This window comes from Periophthalmus magnuspinnatus, chromosome 2 (genome assembly GCF_009829125.3).
Source record: "Periophthalmus magnuspinnatus isolate fPerMag1 chromosome 2, fPerMag1.2.pri, whole genome shotgun sequence".
NCBI classification, from domain to species: Eukaryota; Metazoa; Chordata; class Actinopteri; order Gobiiformes; family Gobiidae; genus Periophthalmus; species Periophthalmus magnuspinnatus.
Window position 1 is genome coordinate 12,439,196 of NC_047127.1, and position 21,463 is coordinate 12,460,658.

The 21,463-nt window shown below is 38.3% G+C and overlaps 1 protein-coding gene across 1 annotated transcript in view; it reads right to left on the bottom strand.

The window, feature by feature from the left end:
- Nucleotides 1-2,375: 2,375 nt before the first annotated feature.
- Nucleotides 2,376-21,463, bottom strand: part of LOC117384244 (FERM and PDZ domain-containing protein 4-like) — a 92,154-nt gene continuing 73,066 nt past the window's right edge. Inside the window, exons 10-16 of the mRNA XM_055228309.1 lie at nt 19,787-19,923; nt 19,066-19,192; nt 10,930-11,019; nt 9,351-9,533; nt 8,024-8,159; nt 6,468-7,421; nt 2,376-5,531 (exon numbers count right to left, since the gene is read on the bottom strand). Coding sequence (XP_055084284.1) covers nt 2,461-5,531; nt 6,468-7,421; nt 8,024-8,159; nt 9,351-9,533; nt 10,930-11,019; nt 19,066-19,192; nt 19,787-19,923 — 4,698 coding nt within the window. The 3' untranslated portion in view covers nt 2,376-2,460. The remainder of the gene's footprint in view (nt 5,532-6,467; nt 7,422-8,023; nt 8,160-9,350; nt 9,534-10,929; nt 11,020-19,065; nt 19,193-19,786; nt 19,924-21,463) is intronic.

The window sequence follows — 21,463 nt, forward strand, 5'->3', positions numbered from 1 at the left end:
AATACCACGTTGATATATTATGATTTTTTTAAAATTAAGTTTAAGCACTTTTTTCCACGTGCTCTTTCAGTTTCAATGAAACTCACTCGACGCATGCGCAGGTCATCCTTAGTGTAAACGCGTGGGGTACGTGCAGACCCAAAAACACCATAAAGGATTGTTTTATTGAAGATGTGAATGGCTCTGTGGTTAGGCAAAGGGAATGAGTCAGACAAAAACTCATTTGTTAAGATGCAAAATAGTTTGACCTCGTCTTCTTCAGTTAAAAATAAATCTGCACCAATTGTCTTAACTAAATGTTTCATATTAACTTCAAAACCACATGTAGCTAATATACAATAAGCTAAAGGCCGCTGGTTTTGTAGACAAGCATCTTTGATCAACTCTTGTGGGATTTTCTTTCATTTGTTATGGCCTCGTGCTTCCACTAGAGGTCCCTGTTGTATGAATATATTCATTCAAGTTAATGGTTGAAAACTGAATCCTCATGTTCATGTTAGGTTAAAGAACTATTTACTAAATCCTAATGCATTTTGTGTCAAAGAGCCAACAGTAGCTCACTTGGTAGAGTGTCCACTGAAGGTTGGCAGTTCGAATCCTGCTTTGATGTAAAGCAGTGAAGGTGGAAATGTGCTATACTTTTTCCTGTTATGTAATGTTTTTATTACTCTTAACTTTTATAAGCCTGCATTCCTCATACAGTATCAGTTTATTTATTTTGAGAGCCTACATTTAATGGTGCTGCTTGTCTCCATGGAGATGTTATTTATTTGCCTGGAATGTGCCACAGTATGACAATAAACATATTTATCTCCGTGGAAACAAGCAGGTGACACTACCAGGCCAAGCTACAGGTCAGATCTGTGGAGAGGCGACCCTGCTCACAGTAAGAATACATGTTTTGTAAATATTTATAAGCAATAAAAATGTAATGAAATAAATGATAGATATAGATACGTTTAGTGCTATACTGTGGAACATTCTAAGCAAAGCAGTAACATCTCCATGGAGACAAGCAGATGATGAACCAAGACATGATTTTGAAAAGGCCCTCAGGGAATTAGCCTTTTTACATAAATAAATAAATACATCAATACAAAATAACTCTTCTTGTCATTGTTTTATTTGAAAAACTGGGATTAATTTCCTTGAAGATAAATGACGATTTGGTGATACAGTGTTGATTATCGTTCAAGCATTATAATGTTTCCAAAAATGCCATTTAACACAGTGAACATTGTAAAAGTAATTGTGACATTGCTGACATAATTTTACTTTTTTTTTTTTCTGAAGTTACATATTTAATTATAACATTAATATAGATGACATAACTATGGCAAAAGTGCTTCATATTCCCTGTATTCACCATTTCATTATAAGTCTCCATTTGTAAAGCCTGGTCTAGTTAACAGTACTAATTAAAATATAAATAAATAGTCTAATTAATAAAGTATCACTATAATCTCTTTACTATAAGTAGCATTTACAGCAATAGTAAATATTTGTAAAACTGCATTTCATAAATATGTACAATACTCCATGGCTCTTTAGACTGCTACATGGTAATAATAATAACCATAATATTGTATTTACAGTGGTTTCTATACAAATAAGTTACATAATGCACAGGTAAAAGGATTCATATTTTACAGTGTATGTGGTGTATGGCTTTGTAAATAAATATACATTGCAATATTGTACTCAGAAATAGCAAGTGTGTTAAGTAATCTGTCTTTTAGCATCTTCCCAATCGATCCCAAATAAAAAATAAGTCAAAGGTTTGGATTTATTTTTACAATGAAACACAGACAGCATATCAGCCGTTCAAATGTAGATAATTATTATAACATTATGTCACAAGATCATGTTTAATGTCAGAAGGTCGGCTATATCAAAACCAGAAGGACAACTGATAGGGTGTGTTCATACTTGCAAAAACACCACATCAAAATTGGGACTAAACTGGGACTAAACCTCGACTAGACTAGGACTAAACCAAGTCCAAACCAAGTCTAAATCAGGACTAAACTAGGCTCAAACAAGGACCAAACCAGGGCAAGTGTGAACGCACCCTTAGTAAATAGTGAATTGCACTGGTATAAATGTAACGTCACAGACAACCTTGAAATATTATCCAAAATATAATCAGTTATATTAATTAATACTGTCTTACCCATTAGTGAAGTGTTACCCATTAATAAACTGTACAAAGAAGTTAAAATTGTTCATTAAACGTAAAAAGTTATAAATTAATTGGTTGTTTTTAAAAAATTGTGAGTTATTACATTGAATTTACTGTGTTCCAACCCATTATTAACAGGAGTTGCACCTGACCAAATGATAAGTTGGAAAAAAACTGTATCTTCATTCAGCTTTCTCCATAACTTAGATCAGAAGATGCTAAAAGACAGAAGTGAGCAAACAGCCTAGGCTACATTGTACAGTCATTAGCATTAGCCTCTACTTGCTAAGCAGCGTTTTAAGGGAGCGAGTGAGTGCGTTAGCGATAGCAGACATTGTACTCGTGTGCCTCACCAGTGCTTTCATACTGTGCTCGCCCGGCGCTCCAACTGTTGCTGCTTCTGCTGCTTTGAGCAAACAAATATAATTCATTACAACTTCGTCCACTTTGGCTACTACCTCCCTCTGCTGGTGGGAGGCGGAGACACCGAGACCTCTTACCAGACACATACAAGCTTCGCATAGACAACACAGCACCTGGAAGCTACATGTTACAGCCAATAGCATTTCCTCTGGGCTCGTATATGCTTGCGCCATCCTCCGACAAGCGCGACCCAATTCTTTTGATTCGACAGACAGTAGTTGCTTGTATTGCGATATGTCTTGAAGGGGCATTTGAGCACCACGATCGCATCGTCCGACGCTGGACCTAACTAACGCTATAAGTTCATTTACATCTCTTCTTACATCAGTAAACCCAGTCGGAAACCCGTACATTCGATCTTTGAGGGCGTTGATTCTTGATAAGCGGTCACTAAAACTCATATTATTAAGAACTTCGCCGTAAAGCTGGTCCCCGATAGGATTCGTGTTTAGCCCTCCTACTGGTATACCAGCGCCTCCTTCAATATCAAAATCACGACTCCTTCTAGGTCTTTCCCACTCAATGTCATCCTCCTCTCCTTCACTTTTACGCTTAAAGAAGCAATAGCTAAAAGGTCCATTGCATCTCCATGGACTAGTGTCTAACTTTTGTGACCCCTTCATATTTTTGGCATCTTTTTGCAATGGGAACGCAACCGATGCCCGTCTGCAATCAAAACTACCACCAGCCGACCAGCAAGTCGTATGGGAGGAACCAGATACGGAACCTTGTGAATAGCTTTTAGAAAGCCGTTTCCTAGGTCTACGTTGTACTTTTGTCTCATTTTGTTGCGGAACATTGGCCGTCAATGGTTGCTGGCTTCGACTTCGCACAGGTTTCTCGAATAACGCCTCGACGCTACCTGAACTTGCGGTAATGTTGCTAGTGCTACGTTTCAGCTCCCTACCACGTTGTAAGCTACTTGTAAAGTGATCAGGGGGAGTTGGAGATATGTGGTTTTGCATGGGGCCCGGTTGAAGTAAATTATTAGCTTGGACTTGCTGAGGAGGAGGAGGTGGAGGCGGAGGGCATTGCGTATTTGGATTTGGTAACGTTAGGCAAGTTCTTGAACCAGAAGATTGTCTTATGAACGCAGATGCATGGTCCCCTCTTCCAATAGTATTCATAGCATCTTGTTGACTACACAAAGATTCGCCTTGCCTGGATAACCTGTTAGCTTGCTTAGCTTTAGCATCTTGCCTGAACCACTCCTCATTACCGCCCCCTCCTGGTTGACTTCTAGATCTCGGCGGAGGTCGGTTTGCTCCACCATTAGGACTCATGCAACCATTTTTCTTATACGCCAATAAAAACGCTTCCGGATCTATACCACTTTTTTCCAGTTCACTTTCCAAACCTGAAAACGAACTTCTTCTTTCAGACGTAGATCGCCGCAAATCGATATTATCATTTGGTTTTTGAGCATGCACAACCGGACTCCGATTAAGTTTAGCTGGAAGCGTTGCCGAATGAAACGCCCGGGGATTTTTATTCACCATTTGCAAAGCTTGATTTGAATTGCCCGGACTCAGAAATGGAGATGATAGAGATGACGGCATACATTGACAACGAGCATTTGGATTAGCCCTATTCCTAACCATTTCTACCAATTGCGGATTACTTGTTATGTAGCGTTTACCCTCCTTTTTGGACCCTCCTGCACCATGTAGCTTCCCGCCTTGATGCATCTGACTGACAGTTAGATAGTTAATTAGCTGCCTATAAGCCTCGCTACCTTCTTTAGCATTCTTTAGCATAGCCTGTTTAGCATGTAGATCATTGTATAACTTCTTGTTAGCTGCGTGTTTTGGTGGAGTAGGTGCGCAACGGCCATCTCCAGGTGGGTGGATATTTGGTAACATTTTCCTTAACAAGTTGGGATCTGCGTGAGGGTGCATGTCTTTAACTTGTCCAGGAAAACCTGATTTGTCATCATAGTTTAGCACCCTAATTAGTGACGAAGATGAACTTGAAAGTGGGTGCCTCGGGTGGTGATGATGCGAGTGTTTTGAATCGATTTGCGCCGCTCCAAGTGGTGAATCCGTCGGGGTTGCACATGCGCTACTGCTATTCGTGCTACCACCAGCGTCCAAAGAGGAGCATATTGATCCTTGTAAAGAACTATGCGCTTCTCCCTGTAAATTTGAAATCCGTTTCGCTAAATGGTATTCGCACAATCGGGCTACACTTTGCTGTCTCGACATAGGTGGGTGTTCCGTCGGTAAGTCTGAACTTTGCTCCGCCCCTCCTGATCTCGCCTTTTTGCTCGGCGATAACAACGAGGCTACGACTAAATGTTCATCTTGCTCTACGTTTGTGGCTCTAGCGTCTGTATTTTCGATTTCCAGAAGTCTTTCGCATGTTGAGGAAGTTGGACGAATTGGTCTGACGTTGTCTTCTGAGGCAAAATTATCCGCCATGAATGAGTTTTGCCTTCTTTGCAATTCCCGTCTATCACAAAACGAAGTACGCTGCTCCAAATCAAAATGACTACCACTCCTGAAACCATCCCTTGTGCTAAACGTATTATATTTCCCACTGGAGTCTGCGGATTTCCGGTGATGTTTCCCTCCAGGCGTGGTAGAACTTGGTCGTTGTAGCGTTGCAGACATGTTGCTCGGGGGTCTACCGTCAAAGCTGTCAAAACCAGACGTTGGGGCGTCCAGAAAGGGGCCTCGTCTTGGGGGTACAGCCGGGGGTTGGTGGTGCCTGGCTGGCTTCGTCTGCGCAGTGGGGCCTCCTCCGCCTGTGGATGGGGAGACAGGGAATTCAGTTTTCTCTTCAAGTAAAGGTTGATATCCCTCGCGAGTGGCCACCAAGAGCCTGTGAGAAGCCAGGTCATTCATTTCTGTCATCTCTGAAGAGTTGGTTTCATTGCCCGAGTCTGAGGAGGACTGAGGGCTAAAGCCTTGGGAAGAGTAAGCACCTAAAAGAAAAGAGTACATATAAGCTAAAGATGTCTGTACTGGTCCAGAAAATGAATATTCCTGTCTATACTGCAGCTCTGACCAATTTATTTTAGTGGTGGACTAGATAACAATTTGTTTATTTATTACATTTTAACCAGATTTAATACAATTTTTTTATTGTTCTTGTCATGTTGATTTAATAATGGCTTTGTCTTTCTTAAACGTATTTCAAGTCTCTATTGGAGTGTAGAGATTCTAGTCCATAATGATTATTGATTACTGATTTTTTTCCATTTTAATTATCATATATACAATTATCAGTCTCATTAGTCATTTTAGCTGTCTTATTTATTTCTATTCAAATACTCAGAAACAACCCCTTGAAATATCCAAATTGTATTAATTTATTTGTAAAGCTGAAAAAAGCTGGTAGATGAATTGCAACAAACTGATGATAGAAATGATGTTAAGTAATTAAGTAATAATCATAATCGGGATTATACACAGACTCAAAAACATGTGTTAAGAGGCGTTATGGTACAGACCAAGGTAGAACTACATCAAAATGACACAGGATTTTTTAAATGAAAAAATCTGTTTTGTAAGAAAGTACTCAAGTTGCATCACTGCATCTGGGTCAAATTTAGTAAAAAAAAAAAATCCCAAAAACTAAAAAACCTCACCATGGGGCTTTTGCAGATTAATTTGGTGGGCTAATCCCTGCTGTAAATATAAATGATTTTTTACACCAACCAAGAAGCAATTTGTGAAGAAAAGTTGAAAAATCTGTTGAAAGTTACAGGAAGTGGACAAATAAAGGTATTTTCATATATTTTTATTTGTCAAATGGTTGGTCAAAGTCGGAAAAGTAATTTTTAAATGTGTTTGAGTAAAATGAATAGTCCAACCTGTCACAGTCATACAAGTCATTGATTGATTGTAAAATAACCCACCTGGATTGCTGCAGCCTGGTGGAGGAGGAGGGGGTGGAGGGGGTCTATGGTCCGACACAGACAGCGCCTCAATGGCTTGAAGTGTCTCTACCACAGCACTGTCCTCTCCTCTGCCCCCCTCCTCATGAGTCGGGACGGCGTCAATCAACGAAACCGGAATATCATCACTCTCCTCTATACTCAACATCCTTCCTTCTGTATCCTCATCCGAACTGTCTCTGAAACCAGGAGGGGGCGCTGCGATGGCCAAATTTAACGTCTCCAATAGCGTATCGTCGTCTTCTTCGTCAACCCCGTCATCGCCCTCCGGTGGCGGCAGCGACGTCAAATCAATAATATCGTCAGTCGAACCGGAGCAAGTTAGAAACGTGGCTTTGCTGGCTGCAGTGGGTGGTCCGCCATCTTGGTTGTAATTTACAGGTTTACCTTCGTCGCTCATGGGGGTCCCGCCTGCCGAATCCTCATCACAGTCCTCGTCTTCATCCTCGGCGTCATCTGTTGTATCTGCGTATAGTAATTCATTCAACAGCGGCTCTTCTCCGCCTTCTTCGCTTATGATATTACTGTAAACATGCGTGTAGTGATACGGCAATCTATCTGTGCTATTGTGCATGTAGTTTGGCCTGTGTTGGGGTATATCTGGACTTTCTACTAGTCTTTCATAGCCTCTAGTTTTACTCAAAGGTGGGTCCCCTCCGAAAATAAATGATACTTTTGCACTTCTGGGGGAGTCTTGTGGTTTGTGCCTTGTTGAGGGGGGTAGAGGAGGGGGTAGGGGGCTTCGGTTCGCGCCCATGTCTCGTTCGGGGAGGTCCTTGTTGTAAGACTGGATGCTGTCTTGTCTATGGACGTTGTCGGGATAGTCGCGGTTGTACATGTCTTCCTGGTTCAAAGCTTGTTCCTCGTTTTCGCCCAGTGAGGTGCTATACGGCCACTCCAAAACGCGATCAGGACCTGCACACACAAATATGTTATTATAGTTTTAAATGTGAAGTTTGTTTATTATTGAAAACGGCTTACTGACTTTTATACTTTTACATACGCACTGTGCAACGTCTCTAGTGGTGCGTGCTTGTTTCCATGGAGATGTTATTATGTTATTATGTATGGTATTAAAGTTTGACAACAGGGAGACAAGCATGTAGCACTACCAAACCAAGTTACTGGTCAGATCTGTGGAGAAGCAACCCCCGCTCACAGTAAAAATGCCTGTTTTTCAAGGTATTTTAGAGCAATGAAAACATAAGATAAGTTTAATGCCATACTGTGCAACTTTCCAGGCAGAGCAATAACATCTTCAGAGCGAAAACAGGTAGCGGAGCCCTTAAGAGAAAAGTTACACCTTTAGTGCACCTTTAAATCTGTTCTGGCTGAAAGTGGACTCAACAAATACTTTTGGTTTCGGTTTAACTACGTAGATTCCACTTATAATATTGGTAGGTTATGTAAAGATTATTAAATGGTATTATTGTAGAAATTTAAAAGAACTGGAAAGCAGTGAGGAACAAAATCTTGTACTAGTTATTATGGATGAGTTAAACCACAAAATCACTCACTGGTTTCATCGCCGGTGCTGTTGCAGTGGGACATACTGAAGATGGATCTGCGAGCGTCCACCAGGAGGCGATAGTATCCCGCAGTAAGACAGGCCAGGTTCATGGCATCACTGGACTCCATGATCAGAGTGATGGGCTGAGGACGACACACAAATAAGAACAGATTTAATGATGACTTGTACTTTTACATTTTCAATATAATATACTATAATAACATGCTTTTTGTGCAGCCATTATAAAAGAGAAAAGATTTGTATGGTTATATTTTACTCGACTGTAATGTGGTCTCATGTGCTACAATGTACAAAAGAAAAAATCTAGCATTCTCATGGGGTCAAAAAGCAAAACACAAACTAAGTGGGGTTTTGGAAGCACAAATACCAACAAATCATTACTTAATTAGCTAGACCTAATATTAATTATTAATTAAACTAGTCTGGATAATGCTCAGTTATTTTAGAAACATATGTTGAAGGTGAATTACAGTATATCCTCAAAAATCAAAACTAAACAACTGGTTTAAAAAATAAATCTTAGAAGTATATTTCCAAGGTTACAAAATATTGTCTATAACCATTATTTTCAGTGATGGGGCTTTTCATAAGTATGTTTCTAAGTAAGGCAAGTTAATATCGAAAAAATAATCCTTGGAAAAATATATAAACATAAAATATATAAATAATAAACGCACTCAAAAATAAAAGGAGGGTTTTCAAATGTAGTCATCCAGACACTGTGTTAAAAATCAAGGCATTTCAACACCCATCCAGAAGCCATTTTATCATGTGGGACTCATTATGCGTCGTTATGTCCCTGAGGCTTTAATGTAAACAAAGAAATTGCATTATACATCCTAGTTTCGCAGACCACAACCATCAAATTGAAAATGACTTATGGGAAGTGAAACATCTTTATTTCCAGATGACAACATTCGAAAGCTTTTCTACCTTGGATCAATCCTGGAAGAGTGAGGGATTACACCAACACATTTAAAATACAGGGGATATATGGGGAAATATGTATCACGATGTTTTCCTCATACTGATCCAGTTTTGATTTTATTTGTCTTTTCAAAAACTAAATAAAAACGGCTTTTAGTATTGATTTCATGAACAGTAACAGTACAAACTTTTAACCATTGCCATTTAACACAAAAATAATCGAATTTCCTCCTCCAAACTCTTCCGTCTGCTCCAAACCACATGCTTTTACTGACAGAGGACTGGCTGTGGACTTCTCGATTCAATAAAAATATTAATTGCTCAGCCCTAATTTAATTAAAAAAAAAAAGAAACAAGACTCTTTATATACAGAAAATCTGACTTACCCTGACGTCCAGCACGTGCAGCTCCAGTCTCACATTGGTCTCGTCCTCTGTCAGGATCTCGATGCGATTCACGTGGCTAAAATCAGCTAACAGAGCCACTAAGTTTGTCCTGGCGTTGATCACATGACTAATGCCATAGCGAGGACCGACCAGCAACGTCACCTCCGTCTGCTTCTCTCCCTGCTGCAATAGAAAAAGTGAAAACTAGTTAAAGGGCCCACACTACGCTATTTTATGATCTATGTTATAATGTTGACATAGCTCTGTCACAGCCATCTTGAGGCTGCCCTGGCGAGGGCCGAAGGGTCAGAACACGTGGGTGTGATTTGAGCTTTATCTGCCATATGATAATAAAGGCTTTTAGTGATTTAGTACTTTTTGAGTGTCTCAGTTTTTACCACTTTGTATTTGAGACTGGTCCCAAGTCGTACTCCTCTAACTTTTTGCCTAGCCGGAGTTGTGTTTGGTTTCATTTACACATGTTTAACACACAAATCTTGCATATTTAGGCTGAGCTCTTTTCTAAAATGGAAAACTGTTCCACCTTGTGATGTCATCATGTGGTGATACAGGAAGTGCTCCACTGTGTTTTTAAAATCCAGACACCCTCACTAGAATCACTGGGATAATTTCAGCTTTAGAAATGTCAGTCTCTACTACACAAAATGTAAAAGGAGCTGTTAACTTGCTACCACTACACGACATCACAGTGTGAAAAGCTTTGGAGCTTTGGAGATATAGACAGACTAATAATAAAGTGTTACTCAAACATGTGTGGATGAAACAAAACACAACTGATATGTTTTTGATAATATATGACCTTTAAAGGTGCACTATGCAACTTTAACTGTGTGGTTATTCATTTACAGCAGAGCAGTAACAGCGTGTAAGTGCAGCATACGCACAGAGATCGCCTTTATTATTATGAACAATCCACACCAGCCACGTCACAGCGCGTCCAGCCAGCGTAATTACACTACATACTGCTCAAATTAAGAGTTCTAATTTTTCAGCATCAAGAGAGTGTCTCCAGACTTTTAAGCAGTGTAAAGACAGAAAGGTGCCAAAATAAACTCTGTCACTCTTTCAAAATAAGTCTCTAAAAACAGCAGTCGCATAAACAGTGTCTATCGCGTCCAGGACTTCGGGGAATGACCCGTGATGGACTATGAAAAGTTTATAGTTATGGAGGATAAAGATAATATAATTGTTATGCAAAGCATCATTCCTCTGCTCAACAGGAGTAGTTCTTGTGTAAATAGAAGCTTTTAAATATACACATCTGCAGCTTTGCCTATGTCATGTGTCGCTGCAGCTCCAGCTGTAAATTCTGGGTAACCTTGAAAAATATACTTTGTTTACATGAGTGAGTGGGATGGCCTCTCCATGGATCTGGCCTAAAACTGCCACCTGCTTGATTCCATGGAGATAGATAAGTTCAATATCTCACTATGGAACATCCCAAAAGCAATACAAACTCCACGGAGACAAGCAGGTGTCAGATCCTTCACCACAAAAGTTAAATAGTGCACCTTTAGACACATTGATCAAGTAAATGGTGTAAAACGCCTCCTCTCACCAGCAGTATCGATCTGAACTCTCGTCCTCCGTACAGTTTGAGTTCACTCAGGTATCTCAGGTAATGCACCTTGGCTTGAAGCGCAGTCAGCTGGAAACAACCACAATGCATTAGTCAGCAAGGAAATAAAACTACTGTGGCTTTTCAAGGTAATGTTTTATACCAAAAACACTACAGTGAATAGGGGCTTTTAAATCAGGACTAAAGCTAATCCAAACAATGGCTTAAACAAGTGCAAAGAAAGAATAATATATAATCAAACCAAGAGGCCTAGTTCAAAAGCTGGAAAAAATGATCAGGACTCCATTACAATAGAACTTAAAGGTGCACTATGCAACTTTTCTAATGAGGGTCTGGCAACTGTTTGTCTCCATGGAAACATCATTGCTATGCTCAGAATTTCCCAAAGTGCATCTGTGCGAATCTACACTGCTTTCATTTAGTTTCAGTTTTTAGTTTCTTATTATCTTATTGCTAAACAAAACTTGCTTGTCTCCATGGAGTTTAATGCCATACAGTGGAAAAGGCAAATTAATAACATCTCCATTGGACCCAAAACTAGAAAAGTTACATAGTGCACCTTTAACCTAAACCAGGACTGAAGCAGAATCAAAATGATGAAACCTAGTCAGACATAAACATATACACCAAATACATTTAAACTAGTAAATAAAATAGGTAAACATATTATTCAAGCTAATTAACTCACAAATATATTCAGTTTTTTGCAGTGTATTTGTCCTGTGTACTGCAAAATGAGACCACAGACCACAGACACAGAGACACTGCATCAATCAGCACTGAAACTAAACCACTCCAGTGCATATATATGTAAATGAGAACTACATCTAAGAGATTGTATTTATTTTGTAAGCAACTTCACATTTATGCTTTGGGATAATGAATCTGTATTTTATCTTTTGCTTGAGAGCTACATCAACAAGCGAGCCATATGTTTTTCATTTTAAAAGCGAAAATAAGTTGGTCTAAGGTGACAAATGAACAACTTAACATCATAATAATCATAGTTTTTAATTTAAGAAAAAAAATCTGTCAACTGGACACAAAGTTCTAGTCAGATTCCTGGTGGACACTGACTTCTATGTATCTGAAAATAGCTCAGTCTGTTGAGCCACGTTAAGAGTGAACTGTGCCTGAGTCATATTTTGCATAATCATTCAAGCCCCTAATGGGTGCTCTCACATCTATTAGCATACTTGCTAGCCCTATTGTTTTCCTTGTTTAGATTTCAGTCTGATGATGAAGTAATAAACAGGAGATAGATGATGTCTTAAGCTTCCACTGCTGTTCAAAGATGGATTGTCTCTCCTAACAAAAACTGCCTCTTTAACTCCCCTATCGAATCATTTTTTTTCTTTGGCTAAGCTCTGTACGTCACTACCTTTAAAGGATCGGTTATTGCTTTGAGATGGAGATGCACGGCAGATTGGGATCACTCAAAAAGTTTGGGTCCACTTGACAGAATAGATTTTTTTCTTTTACTATTGATCATACCTGGACGACTGAGGGATTACGCAAACAATTTTCTCCGCGATTCCAAAAAACGATTTTGCAGCCAAGGAAATTAACTGTTTACTTGCGCCTACCCCTCAAAAGGACCTAAAAGTACCACAAATTAGAGCGCGGACCATAGATCGAGAACCAGTGCATTAGTCAGCATTGAAACTAAATCTCTCCCGTGCACTTCACTCAGTTGGGGGCCATTTTGATTTGCACCAATGACTTCCTATTACCCCGCATCATATCCTTAATCTGTAAAGGTTGTTGTAATGCTATCCTCTCCTTCACTCTGCGCTCCCTCACAGCCCTTTATGGCCAATGATCTAGCACAAATTACATTTCAAAACTGAGTAGCGGATTTCACTTCAGGACGGGCTCACTTCATTGAATTAGAAGAAGACTGAATTAAAAAGTACTTATAAGCAGTGGCAGAGTGGTTAGCCTGAGTGTCAATGTGCAACTGCAGGTTAAGTGTTGGCCGTGTGACAAACTTGTGACATAGCTTAGACGCAATCTACACTAAGTTTAGCTGTTGGAGTAGTAGTAGTAGTAGTAGTAAAAAGTACTTATACAGTGACAGAATGGTTAGCTATGTGACAAACTTTAGCCATTACACACAATCTACACCAAGTTTAGCTGTTGTAGTTGTAGTTGTAGTAGTAGTAGTAATGGTAATGGTAATAGCAGTAGTAGTAGTAGAAGTAGGTGTAGTAGTAGTAAAAAGTACTTATATAGTGCCAGAATGGTTAGCTATGTGACAAACTTTAGCCATTACACACAATATACACTAAGTTTAGCTGTAGTAGTAGTAGTAGTAGTAGTAGTAGTAATGGTAATAGCAGTAGTAGTAATAGTAGTAGTAGTAAAAAGTACTTGTATAGTGGCAGACTGGTTAGCTATGTGACAAACTTTAGCCATTACACGCAACATACACCAAGTTTAGCTGTTGTAGTTGTAGTAGTAGTAGTAGTAGTAATGGTAATGGTAATAGCAGTAGTAGTAATAGTAGTAGTAGTAAAAAGTACTTATATAGGGGCAGAATGGTTAGCCATGTGACAAACTTAGTAAATATACACAATCTACAGTAAATTTGGCTGTAGTAGTGGCAGTAGTAGTAGTAGTAGTAGTAGTAGTAGTAGTAGTAGTAGTAGTAGTAGTAGTAGTAGTAGTAGTATCAGTAGTAAAAAGTACTCATATAGAGGCAGAGTTGTTAGCCAAACTGTTCAAATGCAGGTAAGTTTTAGCCATGTGACAAACTTGCCAAGACGGAATATACACAATTTACAGACATTTTAGCTGCTTTTGCAGTAGTAGTAGTATTGTAATAGTAGTAGTAGTAATCCTAACAACAGCAGTAGCAGTAGGGGTTGTGTAAAGTATAGGGGTGTATAGTAGTTAGCCTATTGCTGTCCAGTTGTAGGTGTTCAAAGGCCCTGTAATGAATAGGCTTATGTCTTGGATACACTGGTGTTAAACTTTATATTTTAATCATTTTATTTTTCATCTCTTGAATAAAATGTTTTTGTAGTTTTGGGTGAATATGTCATTTTAGTTTTAGTTTACGTGGCGGGGTTAGTTCATCATGTGACAGGCCATAAAGGTCAGAGCTGCACAGATTCACTTCCTCTTCCTGAGCCAAACAAATCTGTTCGTATACTGTTTAATTTTGTTTTTTAAAAGATGAATTTGTATTTTTGCAAATGTAATTTTTGTTGTGAAGATTTACTTTTGAATTTGATCTTATTGTGTAACTGTCATTGTGTTTTAAGAGTAACTGCAGTGTGTTTACAGGCTCAGCGCTGGTTTACTGTTACTGTTAATTATAGTTTCATTTATGTGTCAAACTCAAACTTCTTCTGAACATTGTAGTTGTGCAGTAGGTCTTTTTTAGGTGTTTGAGTCGTGGAAATGGCTTTGTTTGTGCTAATCTTGTGTTTCTCCTTCATCAGTGGTCTTCCTCACCCCAGCTGCAGCAGTATTTCAATCCCTCTCATATCAGCCAGTCCTAAATGAGTTTGATCTCATGTGTAAATAAAAGCTGCCTACTGTCTGTTGGACCCACACACTGAGTATCTTCTTTCTTATTAAAGTTCACCTGTACATCGGGCTAGTATTATGTTAATATCTTAAGGAAATTAATACAGTGATAGTTTATAAATGTTTTAGCTCAGAAATCACTTTAATTATGATAAAAATCGATGCTGGAATAGACAATTATCAAAACACACAGTGCATTTCTTTATTGACACTAATAATTTACATGGATATATATGAAAGTAGAGCAAATACACCACTAGATTTGACAGAAGACTGAGGATAAACTGCCAGCAAAAGTGTATTCAAAGAATATTTCTAAATAAAGTTGCTAATTTTACAGATATCTTGTTGAAAAATGTAAGAAACTAATCCCAATAAGCATCTTAACACAAAGCAAAGTTTAAGAGAAGAATCAAGATTGGCAGTGAAATGTGATATTGATCTAGTGTGTCACAGCCTGATCAGTATGCAGTACAAACTTTATGTAGTATTTAGTATTCACCGGACTCAAATCAGGGTCATTCAGTTGGGAGAAACTCTGTAAATAGCAGCAGTGGAGTAATTTACAAGTGTCACTGTCCATGGTGCTGAAATGACTATAATTGTAACTGAAAATGTGAAAATGTAATATTTCATGTATTTATTTATTAAGTGACTTTAATCTATTCTTGGTGTGAGTTAAAATCATTCATTCACTATGGGACAGTTATATTTAATAGTTCTTTACATGTTCTCTCAAGTGTCTCTGTCCATGGTGCTGAAATGCCAAGCCTATATGAACCACGATGAAAATGAGATATTTCCTAAGATATTTCATGTACTTATTGGCTGATTTATGAAGTGCTTTTGACATTCAGTCTCTATGGGAATTTAGACTCAACAATTCAGCCTGATTGCATGTTTTTGAATGGTTTAATTAAGCTACACACTCCAGTATATATGGATTCTACTAAGAAATCATCAAGATTTCAAGTTTAAAATCCTGCTTCTGAATCACTACACTTTTCCATATGGCATTTCCTGTTAATCTTGATGTGTAACTCTGTTTGTATTGAAGCATTTTATCTCTCATAAGCTACACATATAAATGTTGCACCTTTTTATTGGAGCCTTAAGCATTTTATATGGAGGCATGGAGATATTTTAAGCTTCCTGAGGGTTTTTGGTGACCGTGCTTCACATTCTATTGTTTAAAGTATCTTATTCTGTATTTTTTACCAAGTACAACTAAATAAAACTAAAGTAAATAAAACAAAATTAGAACTTTTTGGCTAAATATGTTGCTTTCCTTGGCTGTAGCTTGTAGTAATATTATGTTATATGTTTGATACACAATGTGACTTTTCTGATGAAGGGTCCAAAATCTACTTATTTTCACGGCCATTTTACAGTTTAGCCTGGAATATTCCACACTATGGCATTAAACCTATCTATATCCATACAGGGGACACAACAAGTACAACTTTTTTTTTTTTTTAATTGTTTTTTTTTTTTAATAAATGCCACGTAGATACTGTGAAACATTCCAGACTCTATGAAAAATCAGAAATAGTGCATCTTTACCTTTTTATTTTATTTTAAGCAATGTATTTAATTTGTAAGTAACTTTTTCACATTCATGCCTTGGAATAATGGGACCTATATTTATTTTTTGTTTGATAGCGACGCCAGCAAGTGAGCCATATGTTTTTAAATGACAGAAATACATCTGAAAAGGAAAACAAGTCTGTTTAAAGTTACAAATCTCAAAACAATGATTTCTCCACAACGTTTCAAAATGTGTGGAGTCTGGGCAAGTGACAGGCCCTAAATCACTGCTGTCTTGTTTGTTGGGACCAATTTAAACAGTTTGTGGATAAATAATTGTTTTAAAAATGACTTTGCTGACAGCTGCTGCATCCATCTAGACCAGGACTACACCAGGACTAAATTAGGACTAGACCAGGACTAAAACAGGACTAAACCAAAAGAAGACTAGGACTAGACCAGGACTAAACTAGGACTAGACCAGGACTAAATTAGGACTAAACCAAAAGAAGACTAGGACTAGACCAGGACTAAACTAGGACTAGACCAGGACTAAATTAGGACTAGACCAGGACTAAATTAGGACTAGACCAGGACTAAAACAGGACTAAAACAGGACTAAATCAAAAGAAGACTAGGACTAGACCAGGACTAAACTAGGACTAGACCAGGACTAAAACAGGACTAAACCAAAAGAAGACTAGGACTAGACCAGGACTAAACTAGGACTAGACCAGGACTAAATTAGGACTAGACCAGGACTAAATTAGGACTAGACCAGGACTAAAACAGGACTAAAACAGGACTAAATCAAAAGAAGACTAGGACTAGACCAGGACTAAACTAGGACTAGACAAGGACTAAATTAGGACTAAACCAGGACTAAAACAGGACTAAACCAAAAGAAGACTAGGACTAGACCAGGACCAAACCAGCACTAGACCAGGACTAAAAGAGGGCTAAACCAGAAGAAGACTAGGACTAGACCAGGACTAAACAAGGACTAGACCAGAAGAAGACTAGGACTAGTCCAGGACTAAAACAGGACTAAAACAGGACTGAACCAGAAGAAGACTAGGACTAGACCAGGACTAAACTTGGACTAGACCAGAAGAAGACTAGGACTAGACCAGGACTAAATCAGGACTAAAACAGGGCTAAACCAGAAGAAGACTAGGACTAGACCAGGACTAAACTTTGATTAGGCCAGGACTAAAACAGGACTAAACCAGAAGAAGACTAGGACTAGACCAGGACTAGACCAGGACTAAAACAGAACTATAATGGGAATAAAACAGGATTATAACAGGACTCTAACGGGACTCTAACAGGACTAAAAAGGACTAAACCAGAAGAAGACTAGGACTAGACAAGGACTAAACTAGGACTAGACCAGAAAAAGACTAGGACTAGACAAGGACTAAACTGTGCCTGAACCAGAATAAGATCAGACTGACAAAACTAGGGCTAGACCAGGACTAAACTAGGTCTAAATCAGGACTACACCTGAACATAACTAGGGCTAAACTATGACTAAACCAGACACAGAACACTATCATATATTTTATCAGATGTCCTCCCTCCCTGATTTCTTTATTATTAATTCTATCCTGAATGCCAGTTTACACACATATTCAATTACTAAATACTTTTAACACTTGAAAAAGGTTGAAGATGGGACAGGACTAAACCAAAATAAGACTAGGACTAAACCAGGACTAAACTAGTATGACCTCCCTGATATCATTATTATTATTATTATTATTATTATTATATCTACCTACATTTATTCAAAGGTCAAAGATGAGACAATATTTACAAGGTTTGCTTATAAATATTAGTCTTAAAAATGACTTGGTTGGCAGCTGGTACTTCCATCTTGTTGTCACATTCATTTATAAAAAAGCACAAAGTTCAACACCACTCACTGTGACTTGTAAATATGCATATCTAATGAATGCATAATTTGACAGTCCTATTTGCTTACTATAGTCATTAATATGCAACATGGGGCTTCAAAATGGCGCCAAAGGTTGACAAGGGGAGAGGGCGAGTGTGTAAGAGAAGCTATTTTGGGCGGGTGTGTCAAAAGTAAAAAAATGTTGTTGAAAAGTTTGTGTAAAGGGACAAAGATGAGACAGAACAAGTGGGTTGTCTATTTCCAGGGAGGTGCAAGGTTTTGAGGATAAAAGAGAACTAAACCAGGACTAAACTAGGACTAAAAAGGACTAGTCCAGAGTAAGACCAAGATATTAGTAGGACAACAAGATATAGGGTAAAAATTAAACCAGAACCAAACATGAAAAAAACAGGACTAAATCCAGACAAAACTATGTCTAAACTAGGATTAGAGCAGAACAACACTAAAGTAGAGCAAAACCAGGACAAGACTAGAAGTACTAAACCAGGACTAAACTGGGACTAAACATGGAAAAAACAGAGCTTAACCAAAACAGAGTCAGAACAAGACAAGGCAAGACCAGGACAAAACTAGGACTAAACCAGGACTAAAACAGAACTAAACCAGGACTAAAGTGGGACCAAACATGAAAAAAACAGGACTAAATCCAGACAAAACTATGTCTAAACTAGGATTAGAGCAGAACAAGACTAAAGTAGAGCAAAACCAGGACAAGAGTAGAACCAGGACTAAACCTGGACTAAACCAGGACTAAACATGGAATAAACCAGGGCTTAACCAAGACTAAACTAGGAGTAAAAGGGACTAGACCAAGGCAAAACTAGGACTCAACCAAGACTAAACTAGGACTAGATCAGGACTAGATCAGAACAAGACCAGGACTAAACTTGGACCAGATGAGGACCAGATCAGAACACCAGGACTAAAGCAGACAAAAGATATTAACTAGAACTAAACCAGAGCAAGACCAGGTCCAAACTGCAACTAAACCAACGCCATCTTCGGGAATTAACCCCTTAACACTGCAATGGCTCATTCAGAACAGATCATCTACCATTACGTCAGATGCTCTCCCTGATGTCTTTATTAGAGCATCTACCCTGCAGAGTGATTTGCATGTATCAAATTACCTTTTTCCCTGGAGGCACAAGGTTCTGGTTGGTTTTGAGGATGTGTGTCAGAGCTTTCTTAATGTTTTTCTCTTTCATGGTGGACAGAACAGCAGGAGGCAGGAACAGTGGTAGACCCCATTCTTTTCTGTAGAGAAAAAGTGGAACATGATATTAAAACCCCACTGCGTAACCTTATATCCAAAAAATATACCAAAATCAAAGTTGTTTTTCTTTCATTTTGGATGTTTTTATTGCACTGAAAAATATAGAAAAACGCGACCTACTTGCCTCTCCGTAAACCTGACTCTTACTTGGTCTGGTTCTGCTTGTCTCCATGGAAATGTTGTTCTTTTAGCTATAATGTTCCACAGTATGACATAAAGCATATCTATGGGGAATGTTCTGAAGTATCGTTTTAATTTCATATTTCCATGGAATCGCACAGGCTCCAAAAAGTTGCTTTTAGTTATTTATGATGAGGAATTTTCCATCCCCTGCACAGCTATATATAACATCTGTGTGCGTATATAATAAACCAGGATTATTATAAAATATATTATGAGTTACAAAGCAAGAGGGACTAAACTAAGACTAAACCAGGACTAAACCAGGACTAAATATGGATTAAACCAGGTGTTAACCAGGAGTAAAAGGGACTAGACCAGGACTAAATAAGATCTCAGCCAGATCTAAACCAGGACTAGATCAGGACTACCAGGACATTAAAACAATAACTTACTGTATGTATTTGAGAGACACTTTTTGGCTCTGTCTCGTCGTCATGGTGAGGATGTACATCTGCAGAGCGGCCAATCGGAGCGCGGCGTCCGGCTTTAGCTCTGCCCCAAATCTCTCCAAAACCACATCATTACAACACTATAAGAAAAAAAATGAGATTGAGAAAAATGTCAAATTTATAATCATTTGGACTCACTACTATTATTACTATTACTATTTTAAATAAATAGTAATGCACTTATCCAACACTGGTATCGAATATTGTCACCAATACTGAAATATTTGCTGGATCAGATCAGCAGATATCCTGGGGGACAGATAAATCAATGTAACGAGCCTATTTCCTGGTAGTAGTTGGCCCAGAAAGTCTCCATTATGTTTGTTAATTGTGAACCATCTCGCACTTTGAGGACTTCAGAGACCGGCCTCCTGCTGGTGCCCAGAGTCAGGACTAAACATCAGAGAGGGAATCAGAGTTTCAGTTTTGTGCAGCTAAAATCTGGAACAGTCTCCTGAAGATGTGTGACAGGCCTCTACTTTGACAATGTTTAAGTCCAGGCTCAAAACAGTTCTGTTTAGCTGTGCATATGATTGAAAGGGTTTTATTCTGCACTCTTCTGTTTTAATGCTCATGTCATGATGATTCTTTATGTGTTGATTTGGTGCATTATGATTTTAATGTCTTTCTTATTCTTTAAAGCACTTTAAATTACTTTGAATATGAATTGTGCTGTACAAATAAATTTGTCTTGCCTACTTGAGGGCTAAAGATCAGCTACATAACACATTTGGATCTGTTTTGTCTTATTTTATTTTTGTTTAAAGCTGTTATAAATTTTTCTGTTTTCAGCCTCTACACTGGTATCGGTTGATATCATGTGTCAGGATATACTTAAATACTATAATAATATAGCAGTATCAGGATTGGTATCGGAACAGAAAAAGCTGATTCAGTGGATCCCGGTTGTTAATACATCAATTTTTATAAACTTTTTGCTTTGTTTATCCCTAAGATTATAATTACAAATATATAAATAATCAGTGACATAATTTTGTGTTTTTCTGGTAATTGATTTGTTGTTTAAAAAATACTTTCTGCTGTATCGTTCTTTTTAGCTTGTACAGTAAGTTAAGTAAGCAAAGTCAAATACCGGCCAAAAAAAGTTGAAAAAGAGAAAATCGTGATCCCTGACATGAAAAGCGGATTAACAGACTAATTATAACTGAAATCCCTGTTTATGTCATAATATTAAGAAATAATGGATTTAATTGGCAAAGGATTAAACTCACACTGCTGAGTCATTTGTGTGTTAATCTCATAATCACTAGAGATTACCTGAAAACACTGGCTTCAGTTTTATGGATTTGAGGGTATTCAATCGGATTTTATGGAATAATTTGGTGTTAACTCTGACACGAGAGGCCTGGCAAGACCAGGCTCAAGACCAAAGGTGACAGAGCCTTTTCTGTGGCCGTGTCCAGACTATAGAACAGCTCCCTCTGCCTGTCAGATCCTCTCAATCTTTAACACAGTTTAACAGAACCAGGACCAAAGCAGAATTAAACCAGGACTAAACCAGGACTAAACCAGGACTAAACCAGGACCAAAGCAGAATTAAACCAGGACTAAACCAGGACTAAACCAGGACTAAACCAGGACTAAACCAGGACTAAACCA